General features: G+C 45.8%; 1 protein-coding gene across 12 annotated transcripts in view; it reads right to left on the bottom strand.

Annotated features, from left to right (window-relative positions):
- Nucleotides 1–25,628, bottom strand: part of THOC5 (THO complex subunit 5) — a 46,452-nt gene that overhangs the window by 15,427 nt on the left and 5,397 nt on the right. For 6 of the 12 annotated variants that reach the window (XM_008964389.4, XM_055105916.2, XM_008964386.4 and 3 more), the window contains 12 exons: nt 25,358–25,489; nt 20,770–20,913; nt 19,739–19,852; nt 19,161–19,258; nt 15,651–15,797; nt 12,956–13,070; nt 8,041–8,173; nt 7,288–7,320; nt 5,371–5,448; nt 4,638–4,678; nt 4,290–4,389; nt 2,044–2,152 (listed from right to left, as the gene is read on the bottom strand). In XM_008964389.4, coding sequence (XP_008962637.1) covers nt 2,044–2,152; nt 4,290–4,389; nt 4,638–4,678; nt 5,371–5,448; nt 7,288–7,320; nt 8,041–8,173; nt 12,956–13,070; nt 15,651–15,797; nt 19,161–19,258; nt 19,739–19,852; nt 20,770–20,913; nt 25,358–25,453 — 1,208 coding nt within the window. In that variant the 5' untranslated portion in view covers nt 25,454–25,489. The remainder of the gene's footprint in view (nt 1–2,043; nt 2,153–4,289; nt 4,390–4,637; nt 4,679–5,370; nt 5,449–7,287; nt 7,321–8,040; nt 8,174–12,955; nt 13,071–15,650; nt 15,798–19,160; nt 19,259–19,738; nt 19,853–20,769; nt 20,914–25,357; nt 25,490–25,628) is intronic. The other 6 variants (XM_055105918.2, XM_055105917.2, XM_034948522.3 and 3 more) reach the window with 1 other exon arrangement.

The raw sequence follows: 25,628 nt of genomic DNA on the forward strand, positions 1-25,628 counted from the left end.
CCCCAAAAAATATATGAAAAAAATCAGGGAAATTAGAATGATAGTACGAGATTCAAGAATTAGTGTGAGAATATACCCTTTATGTTTTAATAGATAAATCAATAAAACTGTATGCCAGGTTGCTGTCTTCATGTGGCCAAAGGCAGCCTGTATTTGAGCAAAGGCTTCTGGGCTGGGAGCCCAGAGTCTCGGGCTTTAGGTCCAGTGCTGCGATAATTGGTTGTATGCTCCCTGGACCTCAGTTTCTCTATTTGTAAAAGGAGGATGAGCTAGACAACACCTGAAGGCCTAAAAGACCTAATCCCGGTTTCACAGTGGCATCTCCTTTTATGTCTCCTCCCTGTTTGGGGGTCAGGGCCCACCTGGCTATGACAGCAGTGGTATACAGGTCTCGCTGACTTCGAATCATAATTCTCCACTCTCTACCTGTGACCTTGAGGCTACCCCTTAACTGTCCAGAGCCTCAGTTAACTCACCTCATAGAGCTATTGTGAAAGTTACAAGAGTCAATGATTATAAATCAGCTGTCCTTTACCAAGTGCTTCCTCTATGCTAAGCACTTGACCTGACTCTTCACAAGCACCCTGGGAGGGGATATTACAATTAACAACCACACAGCGAGGAAACAGATTCTGAGGCCAGGTATACAGCTTAGTGAAGAGCTGGAGTTGAGCATGCAATAAAGCCAGGCTGCAGCCCTGTTATTAGCATGTAGGGCACCTGAGAAATGAACAAGCAGAATGTTCATGATGAGCTCTACCACGATCCGGGGGCCCTGGAACTCCTCATTGAACTGAGAGCCCTGGACAGTGTAACTGGGTGCTCAGAAGCAAGCCCTGGGCTCCCTCTGCTGGGGTCAGATGGGAACAGGGGCAATTTCATCCAGAGCACCCCTGGGGGTGTCCAACAACACTCTCAGGCACAGCAGCCAAAGCTGCTATGGCCTGAAGGGGATGTGGACTCTAAGGGCAGTCTAAAACCCAAGAGACACCAGCATCATGGAGAACTGGAAGGGGTGGAAAGAGCCCTGCTCTACCAGGCACCAGAGCTGTATCTCCCTAAGCCTCAGTGGTCTTTCTACAGCTGACAGTGGGACTAGGTCAGGGCAGTGCTCTTGTGAATGGAAGCTATTTCACCCTCAGCCCCGCATGACCCTTCTTCCCGCCCATGTTTGCAGAAGAAGAATGCCATGATTGGGCCAGGTATGGTGACTCATGCCTGGAATTCCAGCACTGTGAGAGGCAGAGACGGGAGGAGTGCTTGAGGCCAGGAGTTCAAGACCACCCTGGGCAACACAGCAAGACCCCGTTTCTATAAAATAAAAATAGAAAGTCAGCCAGGCATGGTGGCGTGCACCTGTAGTCCTAGTTACTCAGGAGGCTGAGGTAGGAGGATCACTACAGCCCACAAGTTTGAGGCCACAGTGAGCTATGATTATGCCATGGTCCTCCAGTCTGGGCAACATAGTGAGACTGTGTATCAACAAAAATAGAAATTAAAAAAAGAACACTGTAGTCAGGGCCTTCCTGGGGATGCGATGATGGCTGTCATTACTGTGCCTCTGCTCACTCTTCTCAAAACTTTCACAGGGACCCACCACAGTCCTCCCACCACCCAGATAAGGACATGGGCTTGGGCTGAGCTGGGGAGCAAAAATCCCAGCACCTTGGGATAGAAAGAGAAAAGGGAAAGAGTGGCCTGAATTTGGCAACCTAATAATGTCTGCCAAATCTCATTTTATATTCACACACTTTCCACTGGTAGCAAAAAGCTGGTGCTCTGCCCCACCTACTCAATTTGCAAATATGCTGTTGTCACTTTTGTCATCTGCTGTGTAGTAAGAGGACTTCACAAATTAAAGTCAGAGAGTGCTTTCTAAATACCAGCGATGTGCCAGGACTTCTGGTCCATCTGGATACAAGACAAGTCAACACAGCCGTAGCCCTCTCCAGAGCCAGAGGGAGGAACCGAGAGCAGCCCCACAATGAGGCTCTCATCACCTCCCCATCCCGCATGTCATTGCCCAGAGCGCCTGCTCAATACCCTGCACTGATGGGGGTGATCAGCTCCATGGCAGTTGTCACTTTGGCTTTTACTGTCATGATGTTGAGGTTCATGAGGTAGTAGAAAGTCAGGTGAAGCACACTGTCATCTGGAGGGGAGGAAGATGAGAGAATTTATGAGTCAAAACACTCAAAGCAGAGTCAACAGAGTCATAGAGGGTAGTAAGGGGGGGGGGTCAAGTGCTGAAAAACTAACTACTAGGTATTATGCCCACTACCTGGGTGACGGGATCATTCATACCCCAAACCTCAGGACCACGCAAAATAGTGTAACAAATCGGCACATGTATCCCCAGAATCGAAAATAAAAGTTGAAATTATAACAAAAAAAGAAAAACAGAATTATAGAAAAATTCAAAGAGACTTTTACAATCATTTACTATAAAAACAAAATCGGCCAGGCGCGGTGGCTCACACCTGTAATCCCAGCACTCTGGGAGGCCAAGGTGGGCAGATCATGAAGTCAGGAGATCGAGACCATCCTGGCTAACACAGTGAAACCCCGTCTCTACTAAAAATACAAAAAATCAGTCGGGCGTGGTGGCGGGCACCTGTAGTCCCAGCTACTTGGGAGGCTGAGGCAGGAGAATGGTGTGAACCCAGGAGGTGGAGCTTGCAGTGAGCAGAGATCGCGCCAATGCACTCCAGCCTGGGCAACACAGCGAGACTCTGTCTCAAGAAAAAAAAAAATCACAACAGTAATATAATGAACAAAAAGAAGCAAGGAGAGCATCTACAAATTCTTTGCTACTCTTCCCACCAAGAGGTAGGGCTTAATTTCTCTGCCCTTGAGAGTGGGCTGGACTTAGTGACTCTGCTTCTAACAAATACAAGATGGAAAGGGAACCAAGCGATCAAGGTCAATATCAGCAGAAATAATACAGTGGCATCAGGTACTCCTGATATGACATGATAGCGACGACCTCATCTATGCTATTCTCTCCCCCAAATCCATAATCCCAGTCTAATCAAGGTCATGAAACACAAGGAAAGACTGAGACACTCACTGCCTAGAGCAGACTAAGGAGCATGGCAACTAAATGCACTTTGAGACCCTGGCTTGGATCTTGGGACAGAAAAAGGACATTAATTGAAAAAAGAAGAAACTAAAAAAATTCTGTCATTTTGTTAACAGTATTGGGCCAATGAAATTAAGAGTGGTGTGGATCGCTGTTAATCATACCATCTTTAATTAAGATGTAACTTTAGGGAAGCTGAATGAAGAGTATACAGGAACTCATGTTATTTTGGCAAGTCTTCTATGAGCCTAAAATTATCTCAAAGCCAGCCATGGTGGTGCACGCTTCCAGTCCTAGCTACTTAGGAGGCTGAGGCAGGAGGATCGTTTGAGCCCAGGGGTTCAAGACCAGCCTGGGCAACATGACAAAACCCCATCTCTACAAAAAATACAAAAATTAACTGGCATGATGGCACATGCCTGTAGCCCCCGCTACTTGGGAGGCTGAGGCGGGAAGATCGATTCAGCCCAGGAGGTTGAAGTTGCAGTGAGCCGTGATCATGCCACTGTACTCCAGCCTGGATGACGAGAGTGAGACCCTATCTCTAAAAACAAACAAACAAACAAACAAACAACCAGCAAAAAGAAAACCAGTGCGTAGAGCCTATTTCCATTTGTGTAAAAAATAAAGTGGGAAGCAGATAAATATACATTTGTATAAAAGCTTCTAGGTGCAAAGAATCTTTCTAAAAAATACATAAGAAGTCTGTAATAATGGTTGCCCTTGGAGGTGAGACCTAGGACTGGTATATAGGAACCTGTGGTGAGAGGGAAACTTAAATTTTACTGTTAGCTCTTCTACTGCTAGAACATTTTATTATGTGGTACTTTTTCATACAAACCAACTTCAAAACATATACTCTGCAGAATACAAAGTTCTACTTACATTTATTAAACATGTTGGTCTTACTAAAAACCTGTATACTTTTGCAACTTGTTCTAGATATTTGACTTGCTAGATTCAGAAAGAGGTATAGTTTTCTCAAGCTTCTGCCTTATGTGACTGGAGTTTTGTTGCTATGTTGTTACGGTTATGATTTAACAAAAAGAAACAAAGTCCATGCAAAACAATAAGGAAAGACAAAGCAATATGAAATGGGAATCCTTTGTTGGGCAAATGGGTGTTTGGCTCCCGGACCCTCTGCACCTGCAGCTGGGTGAACTCTTAGGTGCTACAGATCCCTTAAACAAGGTGAGTGCAACCAGACCTTTGCACTTCAGGTCGAGCATGACAGACAGTGGGTGCCTCTTCAGCATCTCCTTGCGTTTGTCGTCCAACTGAACCCCCAGTGTGGGTCTCCGGCGCTTCTGGACAAAGGAAAGTGCCAAGCTGATGAGCATCAGTCATAGCAACCTCCCCTTCCCTCTCCCAACCAGCCAGGCCTCAGCCCTACTGCCTGGCACCTGCTGCTTCAGCTAGCTGGGTTGTCAGACTCCCCTCCCAGCAGCACCTTCTTTCAAACCTCTTCTGCTTCTAGGGAGGACGGCACCTGCGAACAAGCATGCCCCAGTGCATGCAGCTGCTTGATGCCCCCACAAGAGGAAATGGTTCTCACCGTAGTCTGCTCCTCCTCGGCATCTGAGTCACTCTCGTCATCTGCAGCCACAGAGAGAAGGCAGCTAGAGGTGAGGGGGCTCCAAATGCTCCCTAAAGCACTCCAACCCACATGGCATAAAGGGGCCCTGACTCTGTCTTTTGTAAATAAGTTTCTCTGTAATAAATAATAAATTAACTTGCTGCTTCTTATTCAGTATAGAAAACATGGTGATGAAAAAAGAAAAAAGAAGAATGACGTATAACTCATTTTTTTCAAAGGGCTTTTTGATGTCATTTAGATGGAACACAAGCCCCTCCTTGTGATGGTGGTGGTGGCTGTGGTAATAATAGTAACACAAATAATAATAGTAGTAGAAGCATGCATAACTTGAGGGGGTACTATGTGCTGAGAATTATGCTAAAGGCCATATGTGCATTACCTTATTTAATCCACATAACAATCCTACATGAGGTGTTACTATCTGTTTTCACAAAGGAATAAACTGAGGCTCTGAAATATTAAATACCTTCCTTGGGGTCAGTCAGCTAGTGAGTGGCAGGGCTGAAATCCACAGGCCGCACCTTGTGACTCCGGGAAGTGAGCTCTCTTTCCTGTCTACTCCAGGGTGCTAAGACATTCAAGTCAAGCTTCCTGCTACACAGAACTAGTCCAGCTAGTTCTCCAAAGACCAGGACTGCCCTTGGATGGTGACCTGGTGTCCCTGGGGGACGAATCCCAACCACCACATTACCTTGGGAGTCCTCTGGAGGTTTGAACAGAGCCTTGGCTTCATCCACACTGCCTTCGATTGCCACAGATAACGTCTTATCTGGGGGGCAAGAAGAAGTCTGGTAGGAAAGCTGCTGAGGAAAGGTGCTAAGCAGCGTGAGTAGGCCAGCTCTGGGGCTGCATTTCTCCCACCTCTGCCCAGCTCCTTGCTGACTAAGGGTGGAAGGGCAAAAGTCCTTGCTCCAGATGAAGGGAAACAAGGTGGGACACTTAAGCTTTTTTTTTCCGTCATTTACTGAGAACAGAGAACTTAAGTACAAATTCCTAAACCAGCATCACCTGAAACTAGCAGTGAATGCCTCTCTTTTTTGGTGCACACCAAAGCACAGAAATTCAAACTGAGGGCCTAAAGCCACATGGAACTCCTCTGCCAATTGTCTTAGAGGTTCTCACCCAGAAATCCACACCTGTCCACATCCCAGAAACAATGACTCTCACCTAAGTGCTTATTCTCTATTCTACACTATACCAAGCACATGGCTGCCATTGTCTCACTTAACTGGGAGGCAGTAGGACAGTGAATAGGAACTTGGATCTTGCAGTCCAGTTCCAGACCTGAGTCCCTGCCTAACCAATTCTCAAACACATGACCTGGAAAGTTATGTCACTGTCTGAGCCTCAGTTTCTGTATCTATGAAAAGGGGACTTGAAAAATAGTAGCTGCCGGGTGCAGTGGCTCACACCTGTAATCTCAGCACTTTGGGAGGCCGAGGCAAGTGGATCACCTGAGGTCAGGAGTTCAGAGACCAGCCTGGCCAACATGGCAAAATCCCGTCTATACTAAAAATACAAAAATTAGCTGTGTGTGGTGGCATGTGCCTGTAACCCCATCTACTTGGGAGGCTGAGACAGGAGAATTGCTTGAATCCAGGAGGTGGAGGTTACTGTGAACCAAGATCATGCTACTGCACTGCAGCCTGGGCAACAGAGTGAGACTCTGTCTCAAAAAAAAAAGAAAAAAGAAAAATAGTAGCTGCCCCATTAGTGGTGGGGACTGAATGAGCTGATGCTTGTAATTTTAATTATAACATTATTAAAAATTAATTTTTAGGCTGGGTGTGGTGGCTCATGTCTGGTTGGGAGGCCAAGGTGAGTGGATCACCTGAGGTCAGGAGTTCGAGACCAGCCTGGCCAACATGGTGAAACTCTGTCTCTACTAAATATATAAAAATTAGCCAGGCACGGTGGTGGGCGCCTGTAATCCCAGCTACTTGGGAGGCTGAGGCAGGGAGAATTGCTTGAACCTGGGAAGCAGAGGTTGCAGTGAGCCAAGATCATGCCAGTGCACTCCAGCCTGGGCAACAGAGCCAGACTCCATCTCAAAAAAAAAATTTTTTTTTAATCCTCACAACAACCCTACAGGAGTAATACATTATAGCCATTTATAGATGAGAAACTTAAGGCTCAGAGAAGCTAGACATCACAGCCATAAGGCTGATAAACCAGGATTCAAGACCAGGTCTGTTCAACTTAAGCTTGGCCTCTCCAGCACATGAGCTAACAGCCTGTTGCATACACCAGGTATGACACCTCATTGAGTGATGTCTTGAGACCCCCTCTGAGGGTCTAGCATTGTGAGGTCAGACAGGCCACCACCGTCCAACTCCATTCTTAAGGGTACATATGGTCCCAAGAACCTGAAACGGTTTGCCTAGCCACACTAAGGAGGGATGGCAAACTTCCCCCAAGTGGCTGACCACTGCCTTATCTATGGCAACCCTATGTGAATCACCACCCTTCACCCAAAGCAACTAGTTGCTCCCATCAAGCACTGGCAAACAACAGACTATTTTTTTCAGCCATTTAATATTAGCATTCTACAAGAACATCAGAATGGAACAGGCCGATTTTAAACATAAAAGAAAAGAAAATTACTCACCCTGTCTAGGGGGCTGGGAGGATTTCATATGAGCTGATGATGGAAACAGGAGGGAGAACAAAGGGGAGGGGAGGACCAGAAGGACGAGGAAGACACAAGAAGAGACAGTAATGTGTTGGTGCCCAAGGTGGGAGGAGAAGCAAGCACTGGTGCAGTATATGTCTGTCTGATGCGGTGGGGTGGGGTGGGGGAGAAAATTTAGGTGCTGGGTGAAAGCTGCATTAGGGCAAAAGGCAGAGTCTCCAAAATTTTCTCAAAACCCTAGCAGAGTCACAGGCTGCCCTCAAGCTTAATGAGGACATATCATCTAACCTGGAAATTCACAACAAAGACATGCAGCCTGATTCAAGGCATGGTGAAAGCCTGGGAGAACTGGCTGAGACCTGTATTCACCAGGCACCCCCACCCTGAAGCAGAGCAAGAGGCACTGATCTAACTGCCAAGCGTGCCTTGATGGGGTGAGCACCTGGGAGCCCAGACAGGCTGCCTGGGTTCTGCACCCAAGAGCTGTCCAGCCAGGCTCACGAATGACTCAAAGCCACCCATTGTGAAATACCCATCAGGTTAATCCAGCCTTAGGCCAGCTGGTCAGAGCAGCCATGCTGGGCAATGCAGAGGGAAGAAAGCTTCTGTCACCTGAGGGCTTCGGGCAGGACTGAGAAATTTCCTGAGCAGGTACTGCTTCCAACTGATTCACTCGGCCACAGCTGCTGCTCCCATAGCCCCTTGTCCTCACCCAGGCCCCATACTCACCACAGGCCTGCCCATACGCAGTGGCCTGAACAAAGAGGACATAGAGGGGAGGCGGCAGGTGTCTGGCTGTCTCATACTGCTTGTGAGCCTGGTCGAATGGCATAAACAGGTACTCCTGCACCGGAAGGGAAGCCTGCACACAAGAGACAGATTTTTGTTCTTCCTTTTTTAGCCAGTCCACACAGGAAAAAGTGGCTACTTAGTAACCGTAAATCATTATTTATAAAAGTGATACATGATAAACTAATAGAACTAATAGGTGGATAAAAGCTCAATGTAAACAAAATTATATTTCTTTATACTAGCAACAAACAGTAAGGAAATAAAATTGTTTTATTTTACCTACTGTCAGGGCACCCTGGCTTATGCCCATAGTCCCAGCACTTTGGGAGGCTGAGGCAGGAGGATCACTTGAGGCCAGGAGTTCAAGAGCAGCCTGGGTAACTTAGCGAGATGCCATTTCCACAAAAAATAAAAATCAATTTAAAAAAAGAAATTATAAAAAGATGCCATTTCAATACCATCAATAAAACATCAAATAAGAATAAGCAGGCCGGGCATAGTGGCTCACGCCTGTAATCTCAGCACTTTGGGAGGCTGAGGCAGGTGGATCACCTGAGGTCGGGAGATCAAGACCAGCCTGATGGACACAGAGAACCCCGTCTCTACTAAAAAAAATACAAAATTAGCTGGGCGTGGTGGCATATGCCTGTAATCCCAGCTACTCGGGAGGCTGAGGCAGGAGCATCACTTGAATCCAGGAAGTGGAGGTTGCGGTGAGCCGAGATCATGCCATTGCACTCCAGCCTGGGCAACAAGAGCAAAACTCTGTCTCAAAAAACAAACAAACAAAAAATAATAAACAAGCAGGCTGGGTGCAGTGGCTCATGCCTGTAATCCCAGCACTTTGGGAGGCCGAGGCAGGTGGATCACCTGAGGTCAGGAGTTTGAGACCAGCCTGGCCAGCAGGCTGGGTGCAGTGGCTCATGCCTGTAATCCCAGCACTTTGGAAGGCCGAGGCAGGTGGATCACCTGAGGTCAGGAGTTTGAGACCAGCCTGGCCAACATGGTGAAACCCAATCTCTGCTATAAATACAAAAATTGGCCAAGTGTGGGGGCACGCACCTGTAATCCCAGCTACTCCAGAGGCTGAGGCAGAAGAATTACTTGAACCTGGGAGACGGAGGTTGCAGTGAGCCAAGATTGTACCACTGCACTCCAGCCTGGGCAACAGAGCAAGACCCTGCCTCAAAATAAAATAAAATAAAATAAACAAATGAAAGGCATATAAGCCTCTACACAAAAACCTGAGAAATGAAAAGTCTAAAATAAGTGGATACATGTGAATGTCAATGGCCTGGAAGACTCAAATATTGTCCAGGTAACAATTTATTCTAAAGTGGTCTGCAGATTCAATGTAATCCCTGTCAAAATCCCAGCAGGTAAAAACAGACAACCTGATTCTGAAACTTGTATGTAAATGCAAAGCGCCAAGAATAACCAAGACAATCCTGAAGAAATAGGTTGGAACTGTGCATTGAGACTTCTGATAAAGCCACAGTAAATAAGACGGTGTGATACTGTGCAAGGATGGACACAGAGATTATACACATATCCACATGTACAAAGACATTTGATTTGTAACAAAACTGGCACTACAGAGCAGTGGAAAGAGAATGTCTTCAATAAATGGTCAGCTAAATACCTATGTGGAAAGAAAAAATGAATCTTTACCCTTAGCTAACACTATATACAAAATCACTTCCAGGATGACAACAGATTTAAATAGAAAGATTTCTTAAACAAGACACAAAAAAAGTACTAACCATAAAGGAAAAGAATAATTAGTAAAATTAGGAACATGCACTCATTAAAAGATACCATTAGCAAAGTGAAAAGGCAGGAGGTTACAGAATGGGAAAGACCTGGGAAAAAACTCATCTCCAGGCAACCCAACAGAAAACAGGCAAAAGACTTGCCTAGACCCATCACAAGAGGTTATCCAAAAGGCAAAACGTGCTGTGTTCAACATCACTAGTCCTCAGGGAAATAAAAATTAAAACTATAATGAGATACCCTCCAGAGCAGCCAAAATTAAGGAGACTGACAGTATAAAGTGTTGACAAGGATGTAAAACAATTAGAACTTGCATATGGTGCTGGTGGGAATTTCTGTAAATCGGTACAACCAGTTTAGAAAACTGTTTCAGTGTCTACAAAAGCTAAATATATGTATAACATACTGTATGACCTAGAATTTCATTCCTGGGTATATATTCAACAGACAGATGTACACATGTATGCCAAAACACATGTATAAGAATGCTCATAGCAGCATTATTGAAATGGCCCTAAACTGGAAACAACCAATTACTAAACATCAATGAAAACAAACTCTTGTACTCACAATAGCACAGATGAATCTTAGAAACATACTGCTGAACAAAAGAAGCCAGACATAGGAGTATATACTATGATTCTCTTTGTATAGAGTTCAAAAACAGGCAAAACTAACCTATGATGTTAAGATGTCAAGATTATGGTTACTGGGGTGTGAGGGAAGATAGGGACTGGGAGGGGGAATAAAGGAGCTTCCAGGAAATTGTTAATGTTCTTTCTCTGGGATTTTGGGTGCTCGTTATACAGATGTGTTTGCTTAGTGAATATTCATTGAGCCATACACTTGCGAGTTATATGCTTTTCTGTATAAAAAACTCTGTTTTAAAGTAATATATGGTACATTGTTTTTAAAAGTTGTATTCAAGACCTTAGGCAATGAATTCAGGTTTTGTTTCAGAGATTTTATTTGTGTGCTTTTCTTCTGTTTTTTTTTTTTCTTTTTTTTCTTGACTTGGGAAAGATTGAACTAGATCGCCTTGAGTTTCAAGTTTGCAGATTCTGCACAGTGCATGAGGACCAACTGTACAATATATAAAGTAAAATAAAAAGCATTTTAGGCTGGGCGTGGTGGCTCACGCCTGTAATCCCAGCACTTTGGGAGGCCGAGGCGGGCAGATTACAAGGTCAGGAGATCGAGACCATCCTGGCTAACACGGTGAAACCCCGTCTCTACTAAAAATACAAAACAAAAAATTAGCTGGGCATGGTGGCAGGCGCTTGTAGTTCTAGCTACTCAGGAGGCTGAGGCAGGAGAATGGCGTGAACCCGGGAGGCAGAGCTTGCAGTGAGCTGAGATTGCGCCACTGCACTCCAGCCTGGGTGACAGAGCGAGACTCTGTCTCAAAAAAAAAAAAAAAAAAAGCATTTTAGGCCGGGTGTGGGGGCTCATGCCTATAATCCCAGTACTTTGCCGAGGCAGGCAGATCACCTGAGGTTAGGAGTTCAAGACTAGCCTGGCCAACATGGTGAAACCCCATCTCTACTAAAAATACAAAAATTAGCCAGGTGTGGTGGCGGGTGCCTGTAAACCCAGCTACTCAGGAGGCAGAGCAGGAGAATCACTTGAACCTGGGAGGCAGAGGTTGCAGTGAGCCAAGATGGTGCCACTCCACTCCAGCCTGTGCGACAGAGCAACTCTGTCTCCAAAAAAAAAAAAAAAAAAAAAAAAGCATTTTAAAGTCATGGGGGGTGGTGGCAAAGGTGGATAAGGAAAAGGAAAAAAAAAAAAAAAGTGGTATTCAAGTTTGTAAAACAAAAGCTCCCAGTTCCCAGTCCTCAAAGTAGCTGCTAATGGTCTGCTATGAATATAGACTTTTCCAAGCATATACCGCATATACCCAACTCCTACTTGTATATATCCCTACAGATACTTTGTAAACCAAGGTATAGAAATGAGTCCATACTATATGTTCTACAACTTGCATTTCTTATTTAATATGACAGATCTTCTTTCATATTTCAGTTATTCTGTCAGTGGTTCAAATATCAGTGGTTTGATTCCATACTTTCATCACAGCTCTAAGGCTGTACCATACAAGAATTTATTTAACCTGTACCCTATTTAAGGACATTTAGAAAATTTCCAGGTAACAAGAGAAAATTTAACCATGCAGAGGCTTTGGTTAAGTACAACCAAAACTTTTAATTTCTGCTCTATCACCCAGGCTGGAGCGATCCTCCTGCCTCAGCCTTCCAAGTAGCTGGGACGACAGGCACAGGCCACCATGCCCAGTTAATTTTTTTTTGTAGAGGCGGGGTCTCCCGATATTGCCCAGGCTGGTCTCAAACTCCTGGGCTCAAGTGATCCTCCCCCCTCAGCCACCCGAAGTGCTAGGATTACAGGCATGAGGCACCACAAGCAGTCAACAACTCTCCTTCTACGCTTACAGTTGAAGAAAGGAAATATAGATCTTGCCAAATCCTAAGAAAAAAAGCAAATTTATCTCTAGGATCCTTTTACAAAGTTCTTTCATATTAGCCATCTACCTTGCTTCATAAAATTATAAGGATTTAGACCAAATCTGGCTTCGCAAAGCAAATAAAAAGTGGATCACCTATACAGAAAGACATTATGTTTTACAGGCGAAGTGTTGACTCTTCCTCATGAGTAAAGTTTTTTTCAGAGTGAGAAGATCTGCTGAGCAGTCTGCCCCTGAAGCATGGTCGGGGGATCAAACAGACATCCACAGGAAGCAAGTTTAGATGCCTGGAGATTGTGAGGCCGGTGGGGGCCATGCAGGGGGTAAACTAAATTTACACAGTCTGAGAAAGTACGTTACCCAGAGAAGGCTCTGGATGAAAACACCCAGGTCAATGTGTGTATATATTCCTGAGGCCAGCACTTCTTCCTCCCAGACACAAGCTTATCACACCAACTGGGTAGGGATGCAGACAAGGCCATCCTTATACTATACTCTAATTTAGGGTAATAGACCTGGCAAAGCCCTAAGGGTGACATGGCTTCTGGCAGCGCCTGGTCAGTGGTGAAGGCAAAGCAAAAGGCCAGAGGGCCCCACCTGCATGATGCTGTTGAGGCGGGGCTGGAGGCTACTCAGGTACTCCTTCTTCACCTCAATCTCCTTGAGAATCTTCTCCTTGTTAGATAGGCACTCTCGGTACTTCTCTGCTAGCCTGTTGGGGGAGGAAAGAGCATTGTCACCTGATATCCCCCAGTGATACCTCAACATGCCTGTTCACTGTCAGACTCCACCTAATGGTAGCAGCCATGATTAACTGCCAATGTTTATCCAGCACTCAATGTGTGCCAGGTACTTTGGTGAGCTCTTTAAAAGCATAATTACATTTAATCCTTATAAAGACCCTGGAAGACAGGGACTTTTCTTATCCCCAAAGGAGGAAACCAAGGCTCAGGCAAGTAGATAACTTGCCCAAGGGCATCCAGCTAAGAACAAACACTGCGCTAGGCTTTGGATCCATGTCTCTTGCTCTCCAGAGGCTCTGTCTGCTCTGTAACCACTAGGGAATACACATGCCATCTTCTGCTCCATTTCTTGCTTGAGAGGTAAGACCTAAAACTTTCACAAACATGGACTTAGCAGCTATATAACCCAAAAGAGGCCCATGGACTGGCCTGGTTAGCACAGGGTGGGAACAGATTCTGGACCAGTGCCACAAGAATGCAGCACTGATGGCTAAGTCAGTGCCCAGCACAATCAGTGGACTGGACAGCGGAGTGACAGGTCAGCCCCATCTGCTAAGACACTGACACAAATTTCCTAAGAACCAGACTCGGCTGGGAATGGTGGCTCATGCCTGTAATTCCAGCACTTTGGGAGGCCCAGGCAGGCGGATCACCTGAGGTCAAGAGTTCGAGACCAGCCTGGCCAACATGGTGAAACCCGTCTCTACTAAAATACAAAAATTAGCTGGGCACAGTGACATGCGCCTGTAATCCCAGCTACTCAGGAGGCTGAGACAGGAGAATCGCTTAAACTGGGGAGGCGGAGGTGAAACCCCCAACTCTATTAAAAATACAAAAATTGGCCGGGCACAGTGGCTCACGCCTGTAATCCCAACACTTTGGGAGGCCGAGGCAGGTGAATCACGAGGTCAAGAGGTAGAGATCATCCTGGCCAACATGGTGAAACCCCGCTTCTACTAAAAATACAAAAATTAGCTGGGCGTGGTGGCACACGCCTGTAGTCCCAGCTACTCAGGAGGCTGAGGCAGGAGAATTGGTTGAACCAGGGAGGTGGAGGTTGCAGCAAGCCGAGATCACGCCATTGCATTCCAGCCTGGGCGACAAGAGTGAAACTCCGTGTCAAAAAAAAATAATAATAAATAGATAAATAAATAAACAAACCTATTTATTCATATAGAAAAGTTTATACCTAAAGTGTGACTTGAAGCATTATTTATTTATTTATTTTTTGAGACGGAGTCTCATTCTGTCGCCCAGGCTAGAGTGCAGTGGCGCAATCTCGGCTCACTGCAACCTCTGCCTCCCGGCTTCACGCCATTCTCCTGCCTCAGCCTCATGAGTAGCTGGGACTACAGGCACCCGCCACCATGCCCGGCTAATTTTTTATATTTTTAGTAGAGACGGGGTTTCACCATGTTAGCCAGGATGGTCTCGATCTCCTGACCTTGTGATCCGCCTGCCTCGGCCTCCCAAAGTGCTGGGATTACAGACGTGAGCCACCTCGCCTGGCTGAAGCATTATTTATGACAGCAAAAAATGGAAACAACCTAAAATCCAACAGGGGAATAATTTTGTGCATTTTTCTATACACCAGAATATACACTAGAATGTTGCACAACCTCCTGAAATAGTGTTTACAAAGCTTTATGCCATAGGCATACACTTATAGATAAGGGGAAAGGCAAATACAAAATTAGATTTATGGTACAAAAGATAAGGTCTTCGGCATTAAAATTTCAAGGAGAGACCAGGCATGGTAACTCACACCTGTAATCCCAGCACTTTGGGAGGCCAAGGTGGGAGGATCACTTGAAGCCAGGAATTCAAGACCAGCCTGGGTAACAGAGTGAGACCCCTGCTCTACAAAAATAAAAATATTAGCCAGGCATGGTGGCAGGCACCCATAGTCCTGGCTACTTGGGAGGCTGAGGCAGAAGGATCGCTTGAGCCCAGGAGGTCAAGGCTGAAGTGAGTTGTGATAGTACCACAGCACTCCATCCTGAGCAATAGAGTGAAACGCCATCTCTTCGAAAAAAAAAAAAAAAAGGGCCAGGCACAGTGGCTCACGTCTGTAATCCCAGCATTTTGGGAAGCCAAGGCAGGCAGATCACTTGAGGTCAGGAGTTTGAGATCAGCCTAGCCAACATGGTGAAACCCCATCTCTACAAAAAATACAAATAATAGATGGGCGTGGTGGTACACACCTACCACCCAGCTACTCGGGAGGCTGAGGACTGAGAATCACTTGAACCTGGGAGGCAGAGGTTGCAGTGAACTGAGATCACACCACTGCACTCCAGCCTGGGAGACAGAGTGAGACTCCATCTCAAAAAAAAAAAAAAAAAAAAAAACCCTTAAGCAATTATAACCCCAACCCCATCCATGATGAGGTTGGTGAAGTTTAAACTATCCAGTGTGATTTAATCATAAAATGGGATTTGGTCTTAGAAACTATTCTGAGAGTTGCACAGTGTTTTGCTGCCTTATCCTGGGTCATGACAAAGCACTGACACTTTGTGGTTAAAAGGTCAGGAAGGAGGAAATGCTACCTTTTCCGCTGCTCCAGCTCCCAGTCCAGACGTGCCAGTGTTTGCTGGTGAGGGTCTCCCATGGTGACTTCGGCCTTGCTGATATCTGGTGGAGCCTCCTTATAAAACTCCTCTAAACTGACCAGATCAATTTCTTCATGCTTTGACCTACAGACAAAAACGTGACATCAAGCTGCTGTTCTCAGGAAACTAAATTGTAGTTTAAGCAGGCCCAAAGTTATCCCCAACATATGCCTGCTTAGTCCTGGTCTACAGGATCCTGGAATCCAGTCTTCTCCACAAATGCTCATTAGCAGATGTTTCAGTGTGAAGAAAGGTAGTTGGTGACATGCCATAGGATCCTTATCCATGCTGTCCAACCTTTTTACCCATGAATTAAAGACTCGGAAGGGATTCTTATCAAATTTACAAATGTCTCCAAGCTGAGCAGGAGAACTACTAGCTAAAAAGTCAAATAAAAACACTACAGCCTGGGCCTAGGCTGTAGGGTTGAAAGCAAGACATAATTTAACAGGAATAAATATAAGGGTCTGCACTTAAGTTCAAGACATTAGCCGCATAAGAATAGAATGAGGAAGATCCAGCATGGGAGAACTGGATGGAAAAAGATCTAGAGGCTTAAACCGTTGCATGCATAGTGATTTATATGTATAAAAGAAAAGAAATTCTGCCAGGCGCAGTGGCTCACCCCTGTAATCCCAGCACCTTGGGAGGCCAAGGCAGGTGGATTACCTGAGGTCAGGAGTTCGAGACCAGCCTGATCAACAAGGTGAAACCCCGTCTCTACTAAAAATTAGCTGGGTGTGGTGACGCATGCCTGTAATCCCAGCTACTTGGGAGGCTGAGGCAGGAGAATCGCTCGAACCCAGGAGGCAGAGGTTGCGGTGAGCCAAGATTGCGCCATTGCACTCCAGCCTGGGAGACACAGCGAGACTCCATCTCAAAAAAATCCAACCCTCTTTGCTGTATTAACATAGTTGACTGCTCAGGTTATGGTCAGATGACAGTAATGATAACGGCAGCTATCATATATTAATAAGCACCCACTATATGTCATCCTCACCTCATTTAAGCCTCACAACAACTCTAAGAGGTGGGGAGTTTTAATCTCCATTTTTTGACTGAGATGGAGGCTTCTATCAGTAAGCAGCTTGCCCAAGGTCCACAGCTAGGAAGTGGCCAAGCTGGGATTTGAACCCAGGCTGTGTAACTTCAAGGCCTATGCTCCTTCCATGTGGCCGTCTGCCTCCCAACAGGTGCAAGTTCCACTGTATTCTGGGTTTGTCAGTTTCCATTTGGGTGATGATTACAGACCAGTGCATCACATTATTTTGTTTTTGATACCTTTTTAATTTGGAAATAGTTTAAGACTCCAAGAAGTTTCAAAAATAATACTTAGAATGTATTTCCTCCATGTACCCTTCACCCAATGATACTATCTTATCTAACCACATTATACATTGTCAAAACCAGGAACTGACACTGGTACAATATTATTAACTCAAGTACAGACCTGATGCAGATTTCACCTCTATTCATATTTAACTATTATTATGTGACGATTTTGTGGAACAGATAAAGATGCCTCTCAAAAATCAGCATCAGGGCTGGGCACAGTGGCTCATGCCTGTAATTCTAGCACTTTGGGAGGTCGAAATGGGTGGATCATCTGAGGTCAGGAGTTTGAGACCAGCCTGGCCAACATGGTGAAACCCTGTCTTTACTAAAAATACGAAAATTAGCTGGGTGTGGTGGCTCATGCATGCAATCGCTTGAATCCAGGAGGCAGAGGTTGCAATGAGCCAAGATCACGCCACCACACTCCAGCCTGGGCAACAGAGCGAGACTTTATCTTTAAAAAAAAAAGAAAAGAAAAGAAAAGAAAAAAATCAGCATCAGGCCAGGCTTGGTGGCTTACACCTTTAATCTTAGCCTTTTGGGAGGCCAAGGCAGGTGGATCATTTGCAACCAGGAGTTTGAGACTAGCCCAGCATGGCAAAACCCTATCACTACTAAAAATACAAAAAATTAGCCAGGCATGGTGGCGCATGCCAATAGTCCCAGCTACTCAGGAGGCTGAAATGGGAGGATCATCTGAGCCAAGTCAAGTCAAGGCTGCAGTGAGCCGGGATTGTGCCACTGCACCAGCCTGGGTGACAGGAGTGAGACCCTGTCTCAAAAAAAAAAAAAAAAAGACAAAAAACAAAACAATCAATCAGCATCATGATTATTAAAAATATTCCGGACCCACTGGGTGTGGTGGCTCACGCCTGTAATCCCAGCACTTTGGGAGGCTGAGGCAGGTGGATCATAAGATCAGGAGATCGAGACCATCCTGGCTAACACGGTGAAACCCTGTCTCTACTAAAAACACGAAATATTAGCTGGGCGTGGTGGCAAGCGCCTGTAGTCCCAGCTACTCAGGAGGCTGAGGCAGGAGAATGGTGTGAACCCGGGAGGCGGAGCTTGCAGTGAGCCGAGATCACGCCACTGCACTCCAGCCTGGGTGACAGAGCAAGACTCCATCTCAAAAAAAAAAAAAAAAAAAAAAAATATATATATATATATATATATCCTGGACCCAATGTCTAATAGGGCCCCTGCATATGTCAAGTTTGTTACAGATAAAAGCTGCTTTCAGTTTGCATAAACAGGTCTGATCAAGTGAGAACACTTCCCCTTCTCTTCCCGTTTACTCCTTCCTCCTTCTCATCTCTCAGCTTGGTTTTGAGGAAGGACACTGACAAACTGTAGTTTCTTCACCTGAAGGCAGCTAAGCAGCAAGAAATTCAGGTTCCAAAGAATAAAATCCATTTGCAGAAATGAACTGCTGGGACTACAGAAAGGAAAACTGGGCCAAAAGGTTAAAAGAATGTGACTGGAAGTGAGTTGCTCCCATACAACATGCCCAGAAATCAAACTGGTAATGTAAAGACCCCTGATAGGGAGAGAGACCTGCTTTTTACCAAGTGCAGAGCTCAAAACTCAAAAAGGTCAGAGAGACTTCTGAGGTTCTTTATGCAGCCTGAAACCACGGCTTGCAATTCTCCCACATTCACCCTTGCAATTTGCCCTTCTCCCAGATCCTACAGTTTTCTAAGCTCATCAGATTTCTTTTTAAAGAGAGACTTAGGCTGGGAGTGGTGGCTCACGCCTGTAATCCCAGCACTTTGGGAGGCCGAGGCGGGAGGACCACCTGAGGTCAGGAGTTCGAGACCAGCCTGGCCAACATGGCAAAACCCCGTCTCTACTAAAAATACAAAAATTAGCTGGATGTGGAGGTGGGCGCCGGCAATCCCAGCTACTCAGAAGGCTGAGGCAGGAGAATTGCTTGAACCCGGGAGGTGGAGGTTGCAGTGAGCTGAGATTGCGCCACTGCACTCCAGCCTGGGTGACAGGGTAAGACTCCGTCTCAAAAAAAAAAAAGAAACAGACTTGCAGTGAGCTACAAGGGAAAAAGCAGTTACCAAAAGACCACATGTGCCAAAAGCCCTGTCCTCCCAAACTCACTTAAACTCCAAACATTTGGTGATCTCCTTCTGTAGGTGCATCACCTCATACAACAGGTTCTGGAGCTGCAGATGATAAGCATCTACTTTCTGCTTAGCCTGAAAGGAAAATACGATCAGAAGTGAGCAGGGCAAGTCAGGATGGAGCAGAGGAGAGGGTCAGCAAACTAAGAGAAGGTGTAAAGGGAATAAAGAAGGGGATGGGGCTGGGTGCAGTGGCTCACGCCTGTAATCCCAGCACTTTGGGAGGCCGAGGCGAGTGGATCACCTGAGCTCAGGAGTTCAAGACAAGCCTGGCCAACAAGGTGAAACCCCATCTCTACTAAAAAATACAAAAATTAGCCAGGCATGGTGGTGGGAGGTGCCTGTAATCCCAGCTACTTAGGAGGCTGAGGCAGGAGAATCGCTTGAAGCTGGGAGGCGGAGGATGTGGTGAGCTGAGATCGTGCCACTGCACTCTAGCCTGGGGGACAGAACGAGACTCTGTCTCAAAAAAAAAAAAAAAAAAAAAAAAAAAAAAAAAGAAGGGGATGGGGAGGAGAAAGGAGGAAGATTAAAATTAAACCTTTTAACTACTACCTCGTGGGTCTGATCTCTTCCTTTCTTCAACCTGATGTGGGCTAATCGGTTAAGCTTCTTTAGAGTCATGAAATGCACACAGCTCTGGATCCTCCGTTCTTCTATTTCTATTGCCTGTGGGCAAAGAAAACAGTAAAGCCCACTGACGACAGGGCTAGCTCAGCTTCCTTCAGTCCCTCACCACTGACCCATCCTCATCTGGGGCCAAAAACGGCACCGGAGGGAGCTCAGAACCATGAGAAGGGTCATGAAGAAAATAAGAGGACGATTGTATAAGGAAAATGATTAAGAATCTCGGGCAAAAAAAAGTAATTTCTGCTTGGACTAGAGTAACAGGAATTGAAGATGGAATAAGGGCAGCAAAGGCACAATCTATCTCTACAGATCCTACACAGAGATCCCAGCAATAGTACCATCTTGTCATAAAATTTGACCTCTATAAATAACATTACAGGATAACTTAAATGGAAAATAACAGAATTATAGCCATAAAGCTTGGCTAAAATAGATTGAATGCAATAATTCTAACAAAACTTGTCAGCATAAGCACAAATACGTGAGATTCCTGGGGAAAAAAGTGGATTTAAAAAAACTTATCTATCGAGTTTTTAGTCACACTGTTTAATTTCTCTGCCCCTAAAACCTCATTTATTCATTTACTATTAATGATAATTTCATTTTTGGTATCTACAATTTACTTGTACACATCAATCTTTGTCTCAAGCAAATGTATAAGTACCATCATTTCTCAACACCTAGCAAAATGCCTGGCACTTAATAAATATTAATTGGATGAATGATCAAATTAGTAGGGAAAAAATTAATTATCCTGTACTTTCATTCCTGTAATTGGTGACTGAATGGTGATAAGAAGTTCCAATAAATTCACAGGTTTTGGGAGCCCTCAGGCTCCAATCACCTGATCATGGCTAGGACAGAAGACCAAGATCAGGAAGGGCCTTGGTAGGTGCAAAAACAGCCTCATCTATGTAAACCCACCAGGTTCACGGCCACCTGGTCCCACTCCTTACCACATCCTTGCCACCCCTGCTCTTCAGGTCTTGGATCTCAGCCATCAGCCTCTGTAGCTCCTGGCAGGTGTACTTGTATAACTCATAGTCTCTGCCAGGGTCCCGCAGATCCACCTCGGCCTCCTCACTGTAGTATTTACCTTCCTGTAGAGGTAAGGATAAAGGCTCTGTGTGCATGGGGTAAAAGTCTCCCTGTTGGGATCAGGGACACTTGGCTGACATCTCCTTTTAGATAAAAACAGTAACAATGAAGCCTCAGTCAGGTCTCTAAAAGATTTGGTCCTTAAATTAAATGCTTTTCTTCTCTTCAAAATAGAAACCTCTTTTGCTTTCTGATTGCAGAGTAATGCATGCCTGGTATCAAAGATTCAGAATATACAGAGGAGTATCAAAAAGAAAATGGAAAAATTGCCTATAATTTCGCCTCTCAGTCCGAAACTGAGTGAAGATTGTGGATAAATAAACATTTTATTTGTAAACAAAACGGGATCATACTGTCCGTGCTGTTAAGTGCAACTTCCCATCTGCATTAGTCCATTTTCATGCTGCCAATAAAGACACACCTGAAACTGGGAACAAAAAGAGGTTGAATTGGACTTACAGTCCCACATAGCTGGGGAGGCCTCAGAATCATGGCGAGAGGTGAAAGGCACTTCTTATGTGGCGGCGGCAAGAGAAAAATGAGGAGGAAGCAAAAGCAGAAACCCCTTATAAACCCATCAGATGTCGTGAGACTTATTCACTATCATGAGAATAGCACGGGAAAGACTGGCCCCCATGATGCAATTACCTCCCTCTGGGTCCCTCCCACAACATGTGGCAATTCTGGGAAATACAATTCAAGTTGAGATTTAAATCCCAAACCATATCATTCCGCCCCTGGCCCCTCCGAATCTCATGTCCTCACATTTCAAAACCAATCATGCCTTCCCAACAGTCGCCCAAAGTCTTAACTCATTTCAGCATTAACCCAAAAGTCCATAGTCCAAAATCTCATCTGAGACAAGGCAAGCCCCTTCCGCCTATGAGCCTGTAAAATCAAAAGCAAGCTAGTTACTTCCTAGATACAGTGGGGGTAAATATAGCCATTCCAAATGGGAGAAATTGGCCAAAACAAAGGCGCTACAGGGCCCATGCAAGACCAAAATCCAGTAGGGCAGTGAAATTTTAAAGCTCCAAAATGATCTCCTTTGACTCCAGGTCTCACATCCAGGTCAAGCTGATGCAAAAGGTGGCTTCCCATTGTCTTGGGCAGCTCCACCCCTGTGGCTTTGCAGGATACAGTCTCCCTCCCTCCTGGCTGCTTTCATGGGCTGGCATTGAGTGTCTGCAGCTTTTTCAGGTGCATGGTGCAAGCCGTTCGTGGATCTACCATTCTAGGGTCTGAAGGGACGGTGGCCCTCTTCTCACAGCTCTACTAGGCAGTGCCTCAGTAGGGACTGTGTGGGGGCTCTGACCCCACATTTCCCTTCCACACTGCCCTAGCAGAGGTTCTCCATGAGTGCGCCAGCAGCAAACTTTTGCCTGGGCATCCAGGTGTTTCCGTACATCTTCTGAAATCCAGGCGGAGGTTCCCAAACCTCAATTCTTGACTTCTGTGCACCCACAGGCTTAACATCACTTGGAAGCTGCCAAAGCTTGGGGCTTCCACCCTCTGAGCCACAGGCCAAGCTCTAGATTGGCCCCTTTCAGCCATGCCTGGACTGGCTGGGACACAGGGCACCAAGTCCCTAGGCTGCATATAGCACAGGGACCCTGGGCCTGGCCCAGAAAACCACTTTTTCCTCCTGGGCCTCCGGGCCTGTGAGAGAAGGGGCTGCCGTGAGGTCTCTGACATGGCCTGGAGACACTTTCCCCATGGTGTTAATCCCCCATGGGGATTAACATTAGGCTCCTTGCTACTTATGCAAATTTCTGCAACCAACTTGAATTTCTCCGCAAAAAATGGGTTTTTCTTTTCTTTCCTTTTTTTATTTTTTATTTTTATTTTTTGAGACAGAGTCTCGGTCTTGTCGCCCAGGCTGGAGTGCAGTGGCATGATATCAGTTCACTGCAACCTCTGCCTCCCAGGTTCAGGCAATTCTCCTGCCTCAGGCTTGTGGGTAGCTGGGATTACAGGCACCTGCCACCAGGCCCGGCTAATTTCTGTATTTTTAGTAGAGATGGGGTTTCACCATGTTGCCCAGGCTGGTCTCGAACTTCTGACCTCAAGTGATCCACCCACCTCGGCCTCCCAAAGTGCTGGGATTACAAGCATGAGCCACCGTGCCCAGCTGGGTTTTTCTTTTCTACTGTGTCATCAGGCTACAAATTTTCCAAACTTTTATGCTCTGTTTTCCTTTTAAAATGGAATGCTTTTAACAGTACCCAAGTCACTTCTTTTTTTTTTTTGAGACAAGGTCTTGCTCTTGTTGCTCAGGCTGGAGTGCAATGGCGCAATCTCAGCTCACTGCAACTTCTGCCTCCCGGGTTCAAGCGATTCTCCTGCCTCAGCCTCCCAAGTAGCTGGGATTACAGGGGCCCACCACCATGTCTGGCTAATTTTTATTGTATTTTTAGTAAAGATAGGGTTTCGCCATGTTGGCCAGGCTGGTCTGAAACTCCTGACCTCAAGTGGTTCACCTGCCTCGGCCTCCCAGAGTGCTAGGATTATAGGCGTGAGCCACTGCGCATGGCCCTGTCACCTTTTGAATGGTTTGCTACTTAGAAATTTCCTCCACCAGATACCCTAAATCCTCTCTCTCAAGTTCAAAGTTCCACAAATCTCTAAGGCAGGGGCAAATGTTTTCAGTCTCTTTGCTAAAACACAAGAGTCACCTCTGCTGCAGTTTCCAATAAGTTCCTCATCTCCATCTGAGACCACCTCAGGCTGGACCTTATTGTTCATATCATTATCAACTTTTTTTTTTTCTTCTTTGAGATGGAGTCTCACTCTGTCACCCAGGCTGGAGTGCAGTGGCATGATCTCGGCTCACTGCAACCTTTGCCTCCTGGGTTCAAGCAATTCTCTGCCTCAGCCTCCCGAGTAGCTGGGATTAAAGGCGACCGCCACCACGCCTGGCTAATTTGTTCGTGTGTTTAGTAGAGACAGGGTTTCACCATCTTAGCCAGGCTGGTCTTTAACTCCTGACCTCGTGATCCACCTGCCTCAGACTCCCAAAGTGCTGGGATTACAGGCGTGAGCCACCATGTCCGGCCCATTATCAGCATTTTTGTCAAAGCCATTCAACAAATCTCTAGGAGGTTCCAAACTTTCCCACATTTTCCTGTCTTCTTCCAAGCCCTCCAAACTGTTCCAACCTCTGCCTGTTACCCAGTGCCAAAGTCGCTTCCACATTTTCAGGTATCTTTTCAGCAAACCCCCACTCTACTGGTATGAATTTACTGGATTAGTTTATTTTCACGCTGCTGATAAAGACATATCTGAAATTGGGAACAAAAAGAGGTTTAATTGGACTTAACAGTTCCACATGGCTGGTGAGGCCTCAGAAACACGGCAGGAGGTGAAAGGCACTTCTTACACGGCGGCAGCAAAAGAAAAATGAGGAGGAAGCAAAAGCAGAAACCCCTGATGAGCGCATCAGATCTCATGAGGCTTATTCACTATAATAAGAACAGCATGGGAAAGACCGGCCCCCATGATTCAATTACCTCCTCGTAGGTCCCTCCCACAACACATGGCAATTCTGGGAGATACAATTCAAGTTGAGATTTGGGTGGGGACACGGCCAAACCATATGACCATCCCAGTAAATACAGATCTCAATCAAAATGGCTGCATGACAGTCTCCTATAGAGAGGAATTCCAGCTGGGTGCGGGGTGGCTCACACCTATAATCCCAATACCTTGGGAGGCCAAGGCAGGTAGATCACTTAAGCTCAGGAGTTTGAGACCAACCTGGGTAACATGGCAAAACCTCATATCTACAAAAAATACAAAATTAGCTGGGCATGGTGGCGTGCAGCTGTGGTCCCAGCTACTTGGGAGACTGAGGTGGGAGGATCGCTTGAGCCCAGGAAATGCAGTCTGCAGTGAGCAGAAATCGTGCCACTGTACTCCGACGTAAGCGACACAGTGAGACCCTGTCTCAAAAAAAATTTTTTTTAAATAGCTAAGTCACAAATGAAGTTGACAGATTCAAGGACAGAGAAACAGACAAAAAGAAGAAAACAACCTGACGACCACATGAGCTCTCAGGCCACAAAAGAGGTTCTGTGGGCACATGGTTCTGGTATTGTCTCAGCAGCACACTGAGGGATTCCTGAAGCTCCAGTGCCATGCTGCAGATGGACTACCTTCTTCTGACCATCAGGAAAACTGGAGACACATATCATACTGGAATACATTCTCTGGGCAGGTACTAATCATGTCTAATACAGGCTTGTTGGTTTTGGAGATGCTGCAGCTAAACCAGATGTGGACACTCAGCTTTAGTGAAGAAACAGGAATCCCAGTCACCTGGTCAAGTGGAAGCCACCAAAAAGTTGTACCTGGTAGATGCGACCCCGAGCTGCTGCAAACACACAGCCAGGTGCTTGGCCATGAAATGTAATTTCTCAGCAGCATGGCAACCCTGACTGATCTCACCTGCTCGGTGTCAGATCGATTCCGCTTTCCTTCAGCTGGGGCTCCATCACTTCGGATCACTTTGGGCTTCCGTTTTTTGCTCGATTCTGATGACATGGTTGTTCCTTGATGTCAGGAGGAAACAGCAGAGACCTGTTAAGAGGAGAAAGTTTTTGAGATTCTTCTGGAGTCATAACACTGAAGTCAAACTAGCAGTTCTGGCCACTTACAGACTTGGTAACTCAAGGTAAGTCATTTAACCCCTCAAAGCCTCAATTTAACCCTCTGTAAT

The sequence above is a fragment of the Pan paniscus genome, chromosome 23 (assembly GCF_029289425.2).
Source record: "Pan paniscus chromosome 23, NHGRI_mPanPan1-v2.0_pri, whole genome shotgun sequence".
In the NCBI taxonomy this organism is placed as follows: Eukaryota; Metazoa; Chordata; class Mammalia; order Primates; family Hominidae; genus Pan; species Pan paniscus.